Raw genomic sequence first — 18,117 nt, forward strand, 5'->3', positions numbered from 1 at the left:
CAAGAATAGTATGGCCAGCAGGAGCAGGGAAGTCATTCTGCCCTGTACTCAGCACTGCTTGGGCCACACCTTGAGTCCTGTGTCCAGTTCTGGGCCACGCAACTTAAGAAGGACATTGAGACTCTTGAACATGTTCAGAGAAGGACAATGAGACTGGGGAGAGGTCTCGAGCACAGACACTACAAGGAGAGGCTGAGGGAGCTGGAGTTGCTTAGCCTGGAGAAGAGGAGGCTCAGGGGAGACCTTCTTGCTCTCTACAACTACCTGAAGGGAGGTTGTAGCCAGGTAGGGGTTGGTCTCTTCTCCCAGGCAACCAGCACCAGAACAAGAGGACATAGTCTTAAGCTGTGCCAGGGGAAGTTTAGGCTCAAGGTGGGGAGAAAGTTCTTCCCAGAGAGAGCTGTTAGCCATTGGAATGTGCTGCCCAGGGAGGTGGTGGAGTCACCGTCCCTGGAGGTGTTCAAGAGGGGATTGGATGTGGCACTTGGTGCCATGGTTTAAGGTGTTGGGTGACAGGTTGAACTTGATGATCCTTGAGGTGTTTTCCAACCTTATTGATTCTATGATTCTATCATGCCTTCCTTCTCTGTACCTTGACCATAATGCCTTAGAGGAAAGCTGTGTCTTCTAAACAACATACATCAATGGAAGTCCTCTGAGGTTCATGCTAAGCTGTATTGCTGGAGGAAAAAGACTGCAAGCACTTGAGGTCTTGGTGTTCTAGGAATCTGTTTTTTATTGGTTTGGGTTGTTTTGGTTTTTTTTGTGTATGTGGTGTGGTTTTTTGTTTGTTTGGGATTTCTGTTTCTTTTGTTTGTGGTTTTGTGTGTGTGTGTGTGTTTGGGGTTTTTTTAATGGTAAAAAGGAGAAAAAAAATGAGGGAGGAGCAGGGAAAAGAAAAGCACCCCATAAATATGAAAGCTTCACATTCCATTCAGAAGAGTGTCTCTGCTCTGGGGGATTGTGCATCATAGGCAGGACAACAGCAAAACACAGTTCTTACCATTGTTCTCCTTTGGTTCCTAGGACTGTTTACCTTGCAAAAATCTGGATCCTATCATAACCACAGCAATTCAGATTCTGAGAAAGTGCTACCCCAAGGAGTCTCTGCCTCTGAGGAGTGTCACAAGCTCCTATGGCTTCCCTCTTCCTGGAAATGCAAAAGCTGAACCTCTGTATGAGGGATCCGAAAGTAAGTGGCTGAAGGGCGAGCTCAGTAGAAGGCAAAGGAGCATGACACGAGAATTGAATGGAAGGCTGGGGAAGGGAGGCTTGGCAGCCTCATCCTCAGGTTTCACAGTTCAAATTGATCTTATGTCCTACAGTGTCACTCAGTAGAAAGAAAACTACTCCTGGGTGGTCTTGAAGTTTAGGCAATTCTCTTTGGAGAATAAATGAGAGAAGATTAAAACAAGCAAGAAAAAGATGTTTGTGGGGGTGGGAGGGAAGAATCCTTCTAGTATCCAAAAAATAATGGAGGAGAATGGGTATGGCAGATGCTGAAGATGCCACTGCTACACAACAACAACAAAGAGATCATTGTGCCTGTGTATGACTGTTTGTGGGGGGAGCGCTGCCCTGCAGCTTTTCCAGTTAAGAACTGTAGGAGGTGTTACCCTTTTTGCTTTCTAAAAGAGAAGTGGGTAGCAGTCACTGCAGTATGAGGGTGGTAAGACTCTGGAATAGGCTGCCTCCTCCCTGGGGCTGTTCAAGGCCAGGTTGGATGAGGCCTTGAGCAGCTGAATCTAGTTGAGAGGTGTCTCTGCTCATGGTGGGGAGGTTGGAGCAGAAGATCTCTGAGGTCCTTCCAACCTAAGCTATTCTGTGATGACTCTGAGTGAGAGACAGGAGCACTTACTGAGAAGCAGAACAGGAGCACATGCAGGATGGCAGAAAGGAGGAATGTCAGACTCCATGATACATACAAGTAATTTCTCTGTTGCTTTCCACTCCATATGGGAGATGCTCAAGTACTTTAATGATGATAGTGCAGTAAAACACCATAATCTGGATAATATAGATTAAGTGCATCCTCTAATATTATTGCAGCCAAGCAGAAAATCTCTGTATTGCTTTGTAATAGGAGCTGGATCTGTATTATGGTGACATTTGTCATGGTTTTGATAGGCAGTGCTGGAGTCCAAGAGCACAGAGCTTAGAAAAGGGAGAGCCTTTCTGCCAATTCACTTGTATTAGATTAACAAATGGGACCTTCTGTAATCAGAGTTGTGGTGGGTTGCACTTTGAGGGTGTGTGGCATGCAAGGAAGAGGGCCTGAGGAAAGGCATTAGTTTGAACATCTTTGCTTCTGCCTCCTTTTTCTTTTCTTCCTACTTTTTCAGGTGATGAAAGTGATGGAGAGGAAGACGTTGAAAAATACTTGGAAAATGAAGACGTGGAGAACAAGTATGAAGTAGGTATATGAGCCATAGGCTCCTTAATCATCCACCTTCTGGAAAATAAGCTTTTCTTTGTCCATTTTAAGTTCCTGATAAACTAAGCAGAGAATGTAGACAAGCTTGTGGTCCCACATAAATACACTACATGAATAATGGGAGGATACTTGAAAGAAGTAAATGAGAATGGTTTGTCTTTCACTGAAGAGATTTCCTTGCACTTTGGTTCTTTAATTACCATGTCTCTCTCCCAGGATGGTGCAGGTTTTCTGTTCTGCAGACTGACCAGTGACTGCAGAGCTGGGGATAAATGATGCTTTTCTGATTCCTCTACATGTAGAGCAGAAATGGCACTTAGTAGGTGAAAACTGAATTATCACCTGGGGAAGACTAATTCTCTTTTTTTTTCATTCCCCATATTGGGGTTGTGTGCCTGCCTTAGGAAAAAGGTTGGTTCTCAGCCCCAGCTGGGTCATTTGAAGCCTTATTCCTTCTTCATTTGCTGCTGCACATAAATAATGCAATGAATTATTCAGTACTCTTCCAACTTCTCCCTTTTGCACTCTTCCTGTCACTACCTAGCTGGCAAAGCCCCCTACCAGCTCAGGATGAACGCAGACCCTTTTGTTGTGGAAGGACATATAAACCCATAAACAAATGTCAAGCACTGGATGCTGCTGATTTAAGTTTTAGCCACAGGAAGTAGCTTGGGAATGCAAATTCCAGGAATGAAGTTGTAAGTATAGTCTAATTAGATATGATGGAGACTTCTGTGGAAGAGCGTTCTCATCACTTGCCCTCTCTTTTGCTTCTCAAGCATTAAATTGAAGCTGCCCAGTGAAAAAATGAAGTTAAAAAGCCCCATGTGGGCTCAGTGTCCCAACTTGCCCCTGTCTGGCTCTTTTTATCTGAATATTACAGCTTGTCAAGATGCTTATTAGAAATAAAATTCATACTGAATTTATCTTGTTCTTTAATTAGTTATTCACTTGGAAACAGATCCTATATTCCTCTGACCTATTTCATTATTCATAAGGATTTACCAAGTAGATGTGAGCAAGGGGCTTTTTTTTTGTTGTTTTTTTGCCCAAGAGCTTGCTCTGAATATGAGTTTTAACTATTGTTTGTCTGGTGTGCTGGTCACCTATCTCACATGACAAATCTTTCCACAATGCAAAAGGCTTCCTGGTGTTGATGTGATTTGCAACCATAGACTGGATGTTAGGAGCGAGTTCTGCACCATGAGGGTGCTGGAACACTGGAACAAGTTGCCCAGGAAGGTAGTTGAGGCCTCATCCCTGGAGAGCATAGAATCAATAAGGTTGGAAAAGACCTCAGAGATCATCAAATCCAACCTGTCACCCAACACCTCATGACTACTAGACCATGGCACCAAGTGCCACGTCCAATGTCCTCTTGAACACCTCCAGGGATGGGGACTCCACCACCTCCCTGGGCAGCACATTCCAATGGCTAACAACTCTCCCTGGGAAGAACTTTCTCCTCACTTTGAGCCTAAACTTCCCCTGGCACAGCTTGAGACTGTGTCCTCTTGTTCTGGTGCTGATTGCCTGAGAGAAGAGACCAACCCCCTTCTGGCTACAACCTCCCTTCAGGTAGTTGTAGACAGCAATAAGATAGTCAAGGCGAGGCTAAACAGAGCTCTGGGCAACCTGATCTACTTGAGGTTGCCCCTGCTGACTGCAGAGGGGTTGAGACTAGATAACCTCTAGAAGTCACTTCCAACCCAGACCACTCTGATTGTCACAGTTAGACAACACACAGCCATACCTATCATTAATACCAGCTAAAATGAAATGGGATCTTTGCTTCCATCAGGAACTTTGCAGAGTTCTATGAAAATCAAAATCCTCACATCAACTATCTGTCCTTCTCAGCCTGAAACTTCAGCAAGTTTGAGGCTGCTTGTGGATTGTGATGCAAATCCTTTTAGACTGACCTCATATTCTTTTGCAGCTCTCCATAGTCTTCTCAAATAGGTCCTAGCAGCAGTTCAGGCTCTGCTTTGCAACACAAGTGTGCCTCAGGGTTGGAAGTGCCATGGGCCCTTTTGCATTCAGGCAATTTTATCTTTTTTGTTTTGATAAGGACTCGGAAATTAGTCTGTTTATCAGATGCAAATCACTCCTTTGGTGTTTTCTTGAGCATAATTACTACTGACATGTTGAATTACTTAAATGATGCTCTAGCATAATGCCCAATCATCAATGCCACATCTTCAGCCTTCTCTCTTGCCCCATATTTTCCTGGTTTCTTATGCAATGAATGCCTGACACAGTTTGGCTTTGGTTCTCCTATTCAGATATGGAGGATGCTGCACATCAGTGCACAACTGCCTTCAACTGAATGTTTTGGATAGGGTTCTTATCCCTGATTCATTGATAGTGGAGATCTGAAAACTGTTGTTTTGGTTTTTTTATGTATATATATATATAAATAGGAAGGAATTTGGAGAGTGTAGAAGATGGTTTGGGCAAAGTTTCACAGGTTTGTATAAGTAAGCTTTGGGAGATAAAATACAAGCAATTGGTGCCTTACAAGTTCAATGATACGGACATGGGCCTTTCATGATTGGTAGCCCCTCAGAAACCACATGCTTGCCTAAATCAAAGGCAGGAGTGTTAAGCTTTCTGGTTTTGTGAGGACAATTTTGGCTTCAAAACACTGTGAGGATTTTCTTGCCAAATATGCATTGGTTTGGTTATTGTGCCAGAGGAAGTTTAGGCTCAAGGTGAGGAGAAAGTTCTTCACCGAGAGAGTCATTCGTCATTGGAATGTGCTGCCCAGGGAGGTGGTGGAGTCACTGTCCCTGGAGGTGTTCAAGAGGGGATTGGATGTGGCACTTGGTGCCATGGTTTAGTCATGAGGTCTGTGGTGACAGGTTGGACTCGATGATCTTTGAGGTCTCTTCCAACCTTGGTGATTCTGTGAATCTGGATGCAAACCAACTGCATCTGGAGGAGCTGTGCCTTCTGGCGGCCACAACACAAGCAAGGGGATGGATGATGTGCTCAGAAATAACTGCTGGTTGTTGATGTCTCTTACTATGAAACCTCCCAAGCTGAGGTGCTTATGAAAAGGTTCAAGTTTCAGTCTTGGTGCTTTCCTTGGACGCCATCTTTTCATGGTGTCTCTCCTTGCAGACTCAAACACCTAAACATCAAGTTTTCCTCTTGTGCCTCTCTTTTTCCATTCCGTAATATTAATTCCCCAGCCTTCATGAGTGCAGTAAGAACAGTTATATGGCTCATTAAAAATGTATGATGTCATTAGAAATCAAGGCTATTATGCAGAATGTTTACTTTAACAGTCAGCTTGTGGGGAATGTTTGCTCTGCATGCTTTCCTAATTCTGCTTTTGTAGGATTATGACTTGGAGACAGATGTGAACAGATTGAGGTCACAACCAGGGCCTGACCGGCCAGAGGAGGAGCTTGGACAATATGAAGCTATGTGTCCAGAACTTTCCCAGAAGTTTCAGGTACTATCATAGTGTTGGTCTGCAAAACACTCAAGAGTTTAAGTAGCACTTGAAAGGCAGCAACTAGGTAGTGTTTGGAAGACTAAGACTTGATGCTGTAGTTTACTGGCATGAATCAAGAGTGATAAGGAAGGGAGTGGTGAAGTTTGGTGCACATTTGGCTGGATAGGGATTAACTAAGCGCTGCTGAATCAATTGCTACATGAGAAGGCTGTCAGGCAGTAATTTATGTCTTTTCTGGCAATTTCAATGGCAATATCAAGATCAGAATGAGATGTGGAGAATAAATACTGTCAGGGAGCGGTTTGAAGGAAGGGGAGGAGATTGCATTGCGGCGGAGTGAAATGCACAGCTCAAATCACTGCTCTGCTGCAGGGTGAGGCATGAAAGGGACTATTGGACTTATTGCATGCCTTGGAACTTACAAGAGCTGAAAATAGGAATCTGGAAAGGACCACTGGCTTAGTACAGCTCCTGTACACACAATGCTGTGGCATTTATTATGGCCATGAGTAGACAAATGGGATTAAATGACAAACTTGGATGAAGAGGGGGTGGAGTTTTGCGTGGCAGATTGGCCTCCTTTGCTGTAGTATTTTCACTTGTAACAAAATGCCTTGCAGATTATCCTCTCTAACTTGTTCAAGCAGTCAGTTGTGGTTGGAGATGACTCACCCAGATGACCTGATCTGATTCTTGTGGTTTCTGAGGACAGCTTTGTGGATAGAATAATTGTGGCAGATGGTCCATGGGCTGATTTTACTCTGACAGTCTTGTTGGAGTAGTAGGGTTTGGGGAGACTTGTAAATGTTTCTGTTCTTCCTTGAAAGGTTTCCTGTGGAAGGAGGCACAAAGAGGTTTCAGTTTCCTTTTTAATTTCTTCTGCTTTTTTAAAATTTCAAGGTGCTTGAATTTGAGTCTGAGGAAGAGAAACGCTTGGAGAATAGGACTGAGAGCGTTCCCTCTATTCCTTCTAATTTCATTCCAAGTGCTGCTTCTGTCGAACAGTCAAATTGCAAATGGAGAAACCAAAGTGGCACAGAGATGGGACCAGATCCAGGGAAAAAGAATTTCAAAGTCTCTCCTCAGTGCTGGATGAAGGAGGAGAAATGCAGATGGGATCAGAGTGATGAAAAGAGAGACAGTGAAGAAGCAGCCCAAGATGCAGACTCCTGTGAAGAGGAACATCCAGCCGGGAGCCACGCGCTTGCTTTGCGTCCTCTCCCAACAGACGCTGCTTGGTACAAAAAGATGTTTTACCCTGAGTGTGAGGCCTCAGGGAGCTCTAATCCTGGAGAGAGGCTGGAGAGCTCAGACTTGGTGACCAAGCTTCTAGAGAAACACCAGGGGGATATCCCGTTCCACAGCCCTCGCTTCTACATGGCTAGGGCCAGGAGTGTTAAGTCCATACCGTCCTACAAAGACTTGGCCTTCCCTGAATTCTGGGGTCACCAACCACCTCCTCACAGCAAGCCCTTGCTGGAGCGCAAGCATGGGGTGCAAAGGTGATTGTGCTTGAATATAATTGCCACCCTGAGAGCCCCTGGGCTCAAAACTGGTTTGTGTAGCTGCTGACTAAAGCATCTCTCTATGTTTTGGGCAATTATAGAAGGAATTTTTGTTGATCAACTGATTTAGTCCAAGGCCACACAGCAGTCTGGGCTTTCCTCCTGAGGAAAGGAAAATGTTCTCTATTTGGGTTATGAACAGGCTTAGGACTCTCCCTGACATGTACTTTCTGTGTGTCAGTGGAGAAGTTGTGAAGCAAGCATTGCTTGCTTTGTCTCATAGGTTGCAGTGACAGCCACTTCCAGTGCTTGCAACACTGGGCCCCCCTGGCTTTTTGAGGGAGAATCCTTTCTGTCCTCTCAGAGCTCTGTGCATGAGGTTCTTGGGACTCTCCCTGTCTACCTTTCTGCTGTGTGCCTCCTCCAGAAGCTTCCTTCCTTAGCATGTACATCTGCTTCTGGGATATCTGTTAGGAGTTAGCAGCAGTGGGTCAGAGTAAGTCCCTGCTGCCCAGCGTACTCGGAGAGGACAGCATATATGGCATGCAACATGTAGAAAGGAATAAAACCAAGACCCCACTCTGGCACATTGCTAGAGGCTGCTGTTTTTCTCATGTTATTCCAGGTGTTGAGATGAGAGGAAAGCTGTGTTTTGAAGCTGTGCTAGGAGTGGAAGCTGCTCACGTAACTGCAGCTTTGTTCCGTGCGTGGCTGTGTGCAATGACTATGTTTCTTCCGTGGTACAGCAGATACCAAAGAGGCTGGATTAAAGCTGATCCATGCTTATCAAATGGCATTTCTGAAGACCAACTAATTCCTGACCTCTAGAGAGACAATGGTTCTCTCTTTTTGCAGCAAATATAAAAGCTAAAAATTTGATTTAGAGGCAAAAATCACTCTACCATCTTCTCTTGCACTGTTGCTCTGAAAGCTTTGCTTTTATGACTCTAATAACACGTGTAACCATACAGCTAAAATGGGAATAATCACATCATGCTTCAGGGCATAACATGATTGCTGCAAAGGTCAGGAAGAATATCTGATATTTCACATTTGATCATCTTTGGGGGATCAGAGAACTTCAGTTTAATCATGAGGTGAAATTAGCTTGATTTAGAATCAAGATTCGCTATGAGAGACTAGTAGGGTGATAAGTTATGGCAGATATTTCCTCACAGGGCAAGGCTGGCCATTTGGGAGACTGACAGTGACTGGGAAGAACTGGGGATAAATCAAACTTGACAGAACACTGCAGAGAGAACACAAATTTTACACAATCAATCGTTTAACCTAGAAGGCAACTTGCTGTGATGGGAACGGAGCAGGAGCTTTCTCATGGCAAAATGTACACAAATTAAGCTTGCCTGGAATTGGCATGTGGAAGTCCTCTTTCTTCCCAGTCCCTCACAAGAATTTCTTGAGCTTGTTCATACTGCTTCTACAACACCAACCTGTACAAGATTTCTTACTGTGACTACAACTTGCTTTATATCTGTGTTATTTTTTGTTCTCTCCTAGGGACAAGGTACTGGATGACATTCGCCGCCTAATCCAGCCAGGTGATGTGATAGGCAGAACTGTTTTTGATTTAGATGAGCCCAGGTGAGTAACTTAACTTCTGTGATCAGGGGCAATGCCAGTGCTGGGTAAGGTAGAGAGAGGTTTACCTTTTTTTAGCTCTGATATAGAGAAGAAAGAACCCAGAAGGTAAAGGTTCGACAGGAAAAGAAGTACAAGAGGAGTAGATAATTTGTGTGTGGCTCTGGGAAAAGGATTTACTGTGGAAGTCACTGGAGCAAGAAAGCCCCCAAACCTTTTAGACTAAAGAGAATCTATAGATCAGAGGCACTTTATTATGTCCCTGGATACATCTGAATTGCACGTGGTGATTTGGAGCGTGTAGGTTGACTCTGGGATTTATAGCTCTGAATCCAGATGGAGCCTCTCTGCCCTGAAGCTGTGTTTCCCAGTGTACACCTCAGAGTCTCAGGCTGTACTTGTCCCCTGAAAGGTGTGCCACTTAGAAAAGCCTTCTGAAAGCAAGCATCTGCCTTTGTGAGCAGTTCTAAGTCCTCAACTATGGCCAGCAATTACAGGCTTTGAGAAGATGTAGTACACATGAGTTGAGAGAGTCCTAAATACAAAGAGATTGAATTTAGAGGAAGAATGAGTGACTCAGAGAACATTCTTTTAGGGGGAGGGAGGGGAGTGAGGGACAGTTTGGGGTAGGAGAAAGTTGTGAAGTTGTTTAAGGTGAAATTAAAGGGTTTTAAGTTTCGGGGAAAATAGCAATTGCATAAAGCTGCCTTGTGCAATGAATGATCTAGTGGGAATAACTTAGTGGGGGAAGTAACAGGAATCAAGAAGGTAAATATGAATCATAGAATGGCTTAGTGTGGAAAGGACCTTAGAAATAACTTACTTTGACCTCCCTGCCATGCCAGAGATGCCTCTCAACTAGACTCAGCTGCTCAAGTCCTCATCCTACCTGACCTGTATCACCCCCAGGGAGGAGGCAGCCACAACCTCCCTGGGCAACCTATTCCAGAGTCTCACTACTCTCATACTGAAGAATGTCTTCCTTGGATTCAGTCTAACCCTGCTCCCCCTCTGCTTCAAACCATTCTCCCATCTTTTGCTAGACACCCTTATGAAAAATCCCTCTCCAGCTTTCCTGTAGGATCCCTTCAGGTACTGGAAGGCAGCTCTAAGATCCACCCCCCCAGGAAACTGGAACAGAAAGGAGTATTGGGGGGAAAAAAAAGATGAGGTTTTAAATCACTAAGCATGAGTAGAGAAGAATGTTGCATTGGATAGGAACAAGTTCTTTACCGTGGTTGTTCTGGAACAGGTTGCCCAGTGAGGTAGTTGAGACCCCACCCCTGGAGATTTTCAAGATGAAGCTCAACAGGGCTCTGGGCAGCCTGATCTGGTTAAGGATGTCCCTGCTGAGTGCAGAGGGAGTTGGGTCTTTGGAGCCCCTTCCATCCCAGATCATGCTGTGACTATGGATTTCCTCACCTCTTGATGCTTTTCTGGACTTTTCTTACTTAAAGAAGTAATAAAAGTTGAAAAGCTATTTGAATGTACAGGAGGTGCTGAGGAAGGCTTGTCTTTGAAGCACCCTGCTGTAGCTATCCTTGCTTTGATCTCCTGCAGTCCCCCAAGCCCAGGTGTTCCAGGCTGCCTGACGTTCTTCTCCCAGTTTGAATCGGGAAACCTTCGCAAAGCCATCCAAGTGCGTGAGTAAGTACTCTTGGGGGGGCTGTGTCCCAGCCTGCCTTCCTGCTCTGACCACAGTGTCACATGGGGGCCTTCTCCTGGCTTTGGAAGGGTTCCTCCAGGGAAGCAGGTTATATGATGCAGAGCTTGTCATGCTTTTCAACAGCCAGGGGCTGGCTGCTAGAAGGCACATCAGGTAACTGATATCGATGGGAAGACTGAAAGGGGGGGAGTTGGGATGGGAAGACTGAAAGCGGGGTTGAAAGGACAGAGTGTAGTCCTGGTAGACTTAGATAATGGTTGGACTTGATGATCTTGGAGGTCTTTTCCAATCTAAATGATTCTGTGATTCTGTGTCATGATAGTAAACAGCAGTGAGAAAACAGCTCCAAGTGTTCTGAGGTGGCTAAGGCAGTGTGTTTGCTTTGGGCTTCTTTGGCTTTCACTGGGTATTAAAGAATTTGCTCACAGAGCTTGGTCCCCTCAGCAGGGTCAGTGGCAGACTATCAAGGTGTTCATGGCCATTGGTTATATTTTTGCTTTGATTTCTTTTTTTCTGGTCTTCCCTTATAGGTTTGAGTATGACTTAATTATGAATGCAGATGTGAACAGCAACCAGCATCACCAGTGGTTCTACTTTGAAGTCCGTGGCATGAAACTAGCAGTTTCCTATCGCTTCAACATTATCAACTGTGAGAAGTTCAACAGCCAGTTTAATTATGGTATGAGTCTGTGGGGAATTGGGGTAGCCTTCAGTTCACAAGAATGTCTCTTTAATGTCATAAAGGTCTTGAACTTTTCATATCTAGAAGTATAAGGGAGACTGCGAGTTTAATCTTATCTAGCCTAAAATCCACTGAAAGAGTTACTTCAGGTTTGTCAGAGGACCTTTCTCTATCCTCAGGAGGGCTGAGGTGTAAGCTGAATATTAAGACCTTGGGGAGGATTTGAGGAGGAAAATAATAAATCATTTTTATGTGTTTAGAGAGCAGAACAGAGGGAGAATGGCACTGGGGTTGGGAGATGGGCGAAGGAGAAAAAAAAGATATTGGAATTGAATGAGCAGCATAGAATTGGAAAGTGCTAAGATTTAAATAAATGTAGATAATCCTTAAGCAAATATTCATGATTCTTTGGCTTTATCCAGAAAGATATCTCTGCCTTCAGACCTGCTGAGACTTCTGCAGATATTAATGATTAAAGAAATTTCTGTTGCTTGCTGTCTTTGAGCTCTTGTCATAGTCTGTGGTTCAGGAGGAAGGCAGCATTACTCAGAAATAGGCAGGGCAAATCCTAGCTTTCAATGCCCATTTTAGAAGACAAATTATCTCTTCTGTGTGGAGACTGGGGGTTGAATTCTTAGCTGGCATGGGCTGGGTTTTTGATTTGTTTCCATGGAGCTGTGTTAATTTACACCAGCTTAAGACCTGACTCAGAATGTTTAATAAGCCCCTAATATCAGACTTTGCATTCTCCTCAAGCCCTGTGGATACAGCCTTCAACATCAGCAGGAGAACACTCTCAGGATCAATGTACCTAAACAAATAGCACTAGGAGCTTGAATGGCTTGTCACTTGGATCTGTGAAACTGGCCACAAACGAGGAGCAGAATGAATTATACAGCATTTGCTCTTGAACTCTAAGGGCTGGAGTTCAAGTATCTTATAGATGCCAAACGAAAACAGCTCTTGTGTTGTTCTGCTGGTTGTTTGTGGGGGGTTGTGGGTGTTTTCTTTGGTGGTTGATGTTTTGGTGTGTGGTGTTTTGGTTTTGTTGTTTGGCTGTTTTTATTTCTCTTATTCTACCACCCTGAATTACCAAACAACTCAGTGTGCTGTGTCTGCTCAGAGCCTGAAAATGAAGTATGTCAGGCTCCTGCTGTAAACCCCAATACAACCTCTGATAACAACCACCAGTAGCTTCATGGCTAGCGATTGCGGCTGCTGTTGGTGGAAAATTGCTTGTTATCTGCTGGTTTGGCTGTTGTTAGCATTTATAATCTCATTTTGTGCACCTGAAATTGTCCATGACTCATGTTCAAGCATGCAATGAAAAACATATTTGGAAGGCAAAAAAGTCCAAGTGTCACCCAGTGTAAGGAGGGAGGCTGAGCTTGCTTTGGCATGGTTTGTAGGTGGGATTGGCTGGTAAAGCAATTCTTCTGTGGGTTACTTCTGCTCTGTGAGGGCAGTGGAGCTGTAGCTAATGTAGCTTGGCTGAGTGAGGCTCATTACCCCTTCCAGCACATGCATAATGTTTACACAGGCTGTTGGTGAGAAACGCTGTGTGTTTGCTGCATCCCCTCTGTGCCTTCCTGGGCTAATGCCTGTGCTTACAATGCTGAAAGCTTCCAGTTGTGATGCAGTGCCAGAGTGCCATGGGTGGCAACACTTTGCAGCTCCTGGGTACTGATCTGGTTTTGCTTTTTGCCCTTCCCTTTTGCCCTTGGTTAGATGGCACCCTGTATCTTTCAAATCAGCCAAAATGCTGTTCACTGCAAAAGCTGTGACTGGGAGCAGAGCAAGGCAGTAGGGGCAGCTTCCACCTCTCTCCTTTCCTCTTTTTGGAGGGCATCATTCAAAGAGCAGCTGAGGGAGCTGGCATTGTCTAGCCTGGAGAAGAGGAGGCTCAGGGGAGACCTTATTGCTCTCTACAGCTACCTGGAAGGAGGTTGTAGCCAGGTGGGGGTTGGTCTCTTCTCCCAGGCAACCAGTGGCAGAATGAGAGGACACAGTCTCAAGTTGCAGCAGGGGAGGTTTAGGCTCGAGGTGAGGAGCAAGTTCTTCCCAGAAACAGTAATTGGCCATTGGAATGTGCCGCCCAGGGAGGTGGTGGAGTCCTCCCTGGAGCTGTTCAAAAAAGGCTTGGATGCGGCAGTTGAACCCATTGTTTAGTTAGTCATGAGGTGTTAGGTATTGGTAATAGGCTGGACTTGATCTCCAAGGTCTTTTCCAATCTGGTTGATTCTTTGATTCCAACTTACTCTTCCATGAGAAATGAGGGGATTTCATCTGAAGCCTGGGTTCTGTTTGTTTTCTGAAACTGATTGTTTCCATGGGGGGGGGAGGTAGAAAGGAAAAGCTTCTTATATGTGTTTATTTATAATGCAAGTGATGGCAGACCAGCATCAACCATTGCTCTCAGGTGGGTTGGGTGTGTGTCCCCTTTGGGCAGGCCTCTCAATTCACTGTGGTCCACGACCTGGAACCAAACACAGAATTGCTGCTTGTATGTGGTTTCTGGTGCAGGAAACAGCAAGATAGAGATTCTTTCTGACTGTACTCTAGTTAGCAGTTACCCCACACCACAGCCACAGGGGAGCTGGAAATGCTTTTCTGCTGTGATGCTTGCCAGCTCTTAAGCAGCTCTTTAGTTTCAAACTCTCCAGCGCATTATGGAAGTATTTCAGGAGTATTAATGATTTTCAAGCATTCCTCCTTGCAGCACAGGAACAGCCAAGAGAAGGCTCAGGGGGCAAAACTAGCATGCACAAATACTTGAGAGAGCATTTCCCCCTTTCTTAAATAGGGCTTTATAGGCATTCTGCCTGCACCATTTGTGGGCTGAGCTGTGAGCGTGCTGTGTCCACTGGAGCTGTCTGGAACCACCTCGAATCAGAGGTCATCCCTGCAGCCCCCAGCTGCCAGCACCTTGCAAGGGACACCCTGAACAGAGAGCTTTGCTGGTGAGGACAGGATCCTTACTGGGCCTGTGACAGAGCAGGCAGGTGTGGAGAGCAGAGGAATTTGGTACAAAAACTGCCTGCATTTGGTCTGGCTTTCTGTAGCTGTGAGTAATGTACAGGCAGCTCTGTTCAGAGAGAGCCTCATACCTCGAGGCATAAAATGGTAATATTTTGGAGGCCAGGAAGGAGTCCTATTCTGATATAAAGCAGTACAAAGAAAGCTGCTATTGTTATCAGCATTTAGGACACACAGGTATTGGTTAGGTCTAATGACACACTTTTAACCCACCAGTTTGTCTTGCTGCTTTCTGAAGGCACTGGGCTGGATACACTGCACATCTCTAACCCTGTGGTAGGATTAAAGTTTCAATAATGGTGCAGTGAAGCATGAAATATTGGATTAAACATATTACTGATCTTTTCTTATACCTTGATTCCTCTTCTTTTGTTTACCTTCCTCTACTTGTGAACAGGGCAGCTCTAAGTCCTCCTTTGCAGAGGCCAGTAGGGATTTTTGTTTGTTTTCCTAATGAACTCCATTCAGCTCATTTCTTCTTGGAGGTGCTTCTTGCACAGATGTGGCTGTAACAGAGGCTTTGGGGAATGTATTTACTTTGCTCTCCCTGCAGATAATTTATTCACAGATGAAACAAGGATGCTTCTTGTTTAGCCTTTTCCTCCTCACCCCTGTCTTTTCCAGCCAGTCACTGGAAACTGTTGTGTGTTATGCAGGCATGCAGCCGGTCCTGTACTCAGTGAAGGAAGCTCTCCAGGGCAGGCCCCGCTGGCTGCGGGCAGGCCATGATATCTGCTACTACAAGTAAGTGCATTTTTTGGTGACTAATTTGTGGCCTCCCAGTCTCCTCCTGCTAACCACCTTGCTGTTGCTCACCTCTGATCAGCTGTTTCAAACGTTTCTAAATGGATGCTGGCTCAATGTGCTTCCACGTTCAGCAAATGGCTACAAGGGAGGTCTTAGAAGAGACAAGCATAGAGCTTGGGGTTTCAGCAGGTTGAATGAGCCCTGGGTTTGTGTTCTCAGGGCTTCCAAAATGTTATCCACAACTTTTATGAGTTGTTTTAAAGATGAGGATTGGAGGAGTTTCCGAGGCCCAGGGTAATTGGCATGTGCTGGATTAGAAAAATCTGTGCAGAGCTGAAGTCTGAGGGATGCAATCACAGAATCAAGAAGGTTGGAAAAGACCTCAGAGATCATCAGGTCCAATCTATTACCTAACACTACCTGACAACTAAACCATGGCTCCAAGTGCCCCATCCAATCCCATTCTGAACACCTCCAGTGCGGGAGACTCCACCACCTCCCTGGGCAGCACATTCCAATGGCCAACAACTCTTTCTGGGAAGAACTTTCTCCTCACCTCCAGCCTAAACTTCCCCTGGCACAGCTAGAGACTGTGTCCTCTTGTTCTGGTGCTGCTTGCCTGGGAGAAGAGACCAACCCCCTCCTGACTACAACCTCCTGGATGACAGGAGGTACCACCTTAACATGGGGAGACACTTCTGTATGGTGAGGGTGACAGAGCCCTGGAACAGGCTGCCCAGAGAGATTGTGGAGTCTCCTTCTCTGAAGACTTTCCAAACCCACCTGGATGCATTCCTGTGTGACCATCCCTAGCTGATCCTGCTTTGGAAGGGGGTTGGGCTGGGTGGTCTCTAGAGGTCCATTCCAACCTGTCATATTCTGTGATTTTGACCAAAACCTCATCTAATTACTTTTACCAGGAGTTATTGATGAACATGAGAAAAGAACACTCCCTAACTGCTTTTGCAGCAGGGCTTTTAGTGAGAACAACCTCAGAGCTGAAGGACAGTGGGTGGAAAGGAACATCCCTAAGGTGGCTGGGTGATGCACGTCGGCTGATCTTTGCTGCTATTCATCTTCACTGAGCATGGGACAGCTCACTCACAGAGGTGAACACAGTTGTGTCATCACCCACCTTTCCCACGTGTCTCAGGAGAGTTTTAGCAGTGCTCTTGTCAGAAGGAAGCTGAGTGATACTTCTGCTCTATTTCATTGCCTCTCCATGAGGTGACAGGATGCCCCCATGATAAACAGAGCTGCAGTTACTATAAGATCATCTAATTCACTTGCCATCTTGGCAGCTTTCATGCACTGAATAATATTCCCTTCCCCAGCAAATTATTTAAGGAACAATAGGAGCATTCTGAATTGGGGACAGTGTGCTTGTGCCTTTGGTTTCGTGGCTTGTTCTAAGCACATTACCTAACCTCCAGCTTTTGCAGACAATAGTCAGCTCACAGCTATTAATGAGGTACATGGAGTGTTTTGTTCTCACATCACCACTGAAGACTTTGCTGCTTGGTGATCATAGTGGTGTCAGAACAAGGTCTTGTCTATTCAGTGTCATTATAATCATACTGGATGAAATAATCATCACAGCACTAGCAGGCCACATTTCACTTGTAATGAAATCTACAAGAGGGCTGAGACACCAGTCTCACCTTAACAGTACCTACCTGACCTTTACAATACACCTGAAGACCTTAACAGCAATATGGCTGGGGGAATATGCTGCTTCAGCTGCACCCTGTGATAGGACAAAGGGTAAGGATATAAACTACAGCACAGGAGGTTCCACCTCAACATGAGGAGGAACTTCCTCATAGAGCACTGGAACAGGCTCCCCAGAGGGGTTGTGGAGTCTCCTTCTCTGGAGACTTTCAAGCCCCATCTGGATGTGTTCCTGTGTGACCTGTGCTAGATTCTATGGTCCTGCTCTGGCAGGGAGGTTGGACTCGATCTTGAGAGGTCTCTTCCAACCCCTAACATCCTGTGAACTGGGAATCTGTCTGCAGTCCTGACAATAAAGATGCTTTTACATGGATTTGTTCTTTGAAAAGGAAGTTGTTGTGCATCTTCCAAATTCCAATATGGAAGACCCCAAAATAACAGCAATGCCCCCATAAATTGTTCCATACTTCTTGCTTTATTGTATGAAGCAGATTGTAGCTAAGGTTTATTGCACTTAGCTGCCACGCTTAGAGATCACAAAATCAGGGAAAACATCTGGTTGGAAGAGACCTCAAAGCTCATCCAGTCCAACTGTTGACCCAGTTTACGGTCAATCCTAAGCCACGTCCCTAAGCACCAGGTCCACAACTGCTTAAACACCTCCAGGGATCATGACTCTACCAGATGTAAGAGGGTCAAGACATGTAAAATGAGGGCATCATAGTAGTATGATCTTGGGCAAAGGGAGTGCCTCAATAGGTCAGAAGTAATAAATGTTTGACTTAATTTTGATCTCTGTTTTAAAATGTGCTGGAAATCTTGGATATGGATAAGTTCTTTGGTCATTTTAGTCCAAGCTGATTCAACACCAGATTCCATCATCTACCAAAGTTTTGTGCCGCAGACAGGAGCTCTAAAGACAAAGATGACCAAGGAATGTTGCTCTTGAATCACTTGGTGCTTTTGAATTCCTGAGTTACAATCCAGCTTTACTGACCTGCCTCTATCTTTGGCTAAATGGCTTCAGCTATCTGTGTCTCTGTTTTCTCACCTATAAAGGATGGAAAATTAGAGTCACTTATCTGCTACCCAAAGAATGGGAATAGATAAATGAGGAGCAAATTTTAATTAGATAACGCTTGCAGAGGCATTTAAGCTCAAAAAATTACCGTGCAGTGTAAGTGATAAGTAGCATTATAATTATTATTAATTAACTTTCTATCACAGCTGTGCTAGAAATACACTACCTGCACATTATTTCTGAAGGGGAACAGCAAGTCAAAGGATTTCACCATTACAAAGTGATTGAAA

At 44.9% G+C, this 18,117-nt stretch overlaps 1 protein-coding gene across 1 annotated transcript in view; it reads left to right on the forward strand.

Moving 5' to 3' along the window:
* AGBL1 (AGBL carboxypeptidase 1) overlaps positions 1 to 18,117 on the forward strand; it is a 325,674-nt gene that overhangs the window by 70,688 nt on the left and 236,869 nt on the right. The window contains exons 8-15 of the mRNA XM_054169235.1: positions 1,027 to 1,192; positions 2,343 to 2,413; positions 5,781 to 5,897; positions 6,801 to 7,402; positions 8,924 to 9,007; positions 10,565 to 10,651; positions 11,201 to 11,349; positions 15,045 to 15,132. Of these exons, the coding sequence (XP_054025210.1) occupies positions 1,027 to 1,192; positions 2,343 to 2,413; positions 5,781 to 5,897; positions 6,801 to 7,402; positions 8,924 to 9,007; positions 10,565 to 10,651; positions 11,201 to 11,349; positions 15,045 to 15,132 (1,364 nt within the window). The remainder of the gene's footprint in view (positions 1 to 1,026; positions 1,193 to 2,342; positions 2,414 to 5,780; positions 5,898 to 6,800; positions 7,403 to 8,923; positions 9,008 to 10,564; positions 10,652 to 11,200; positions 11,350 to 15,044; positions 15,133 to 18,117) is intronic.

This window comes from Dryobates pubescens, chromosome 17, assembly GCF_014839835.1.
Source record: "Dryobates pubescens isolate bDryPub1 chromosome 17, bDryPub1.pri, whole genome shotgun sequence".
NCBI lineage: Eukaryota > Metazoa > Chordata > Aves > Piciformes > Picidae > Dryobates > Dryobates pubescens.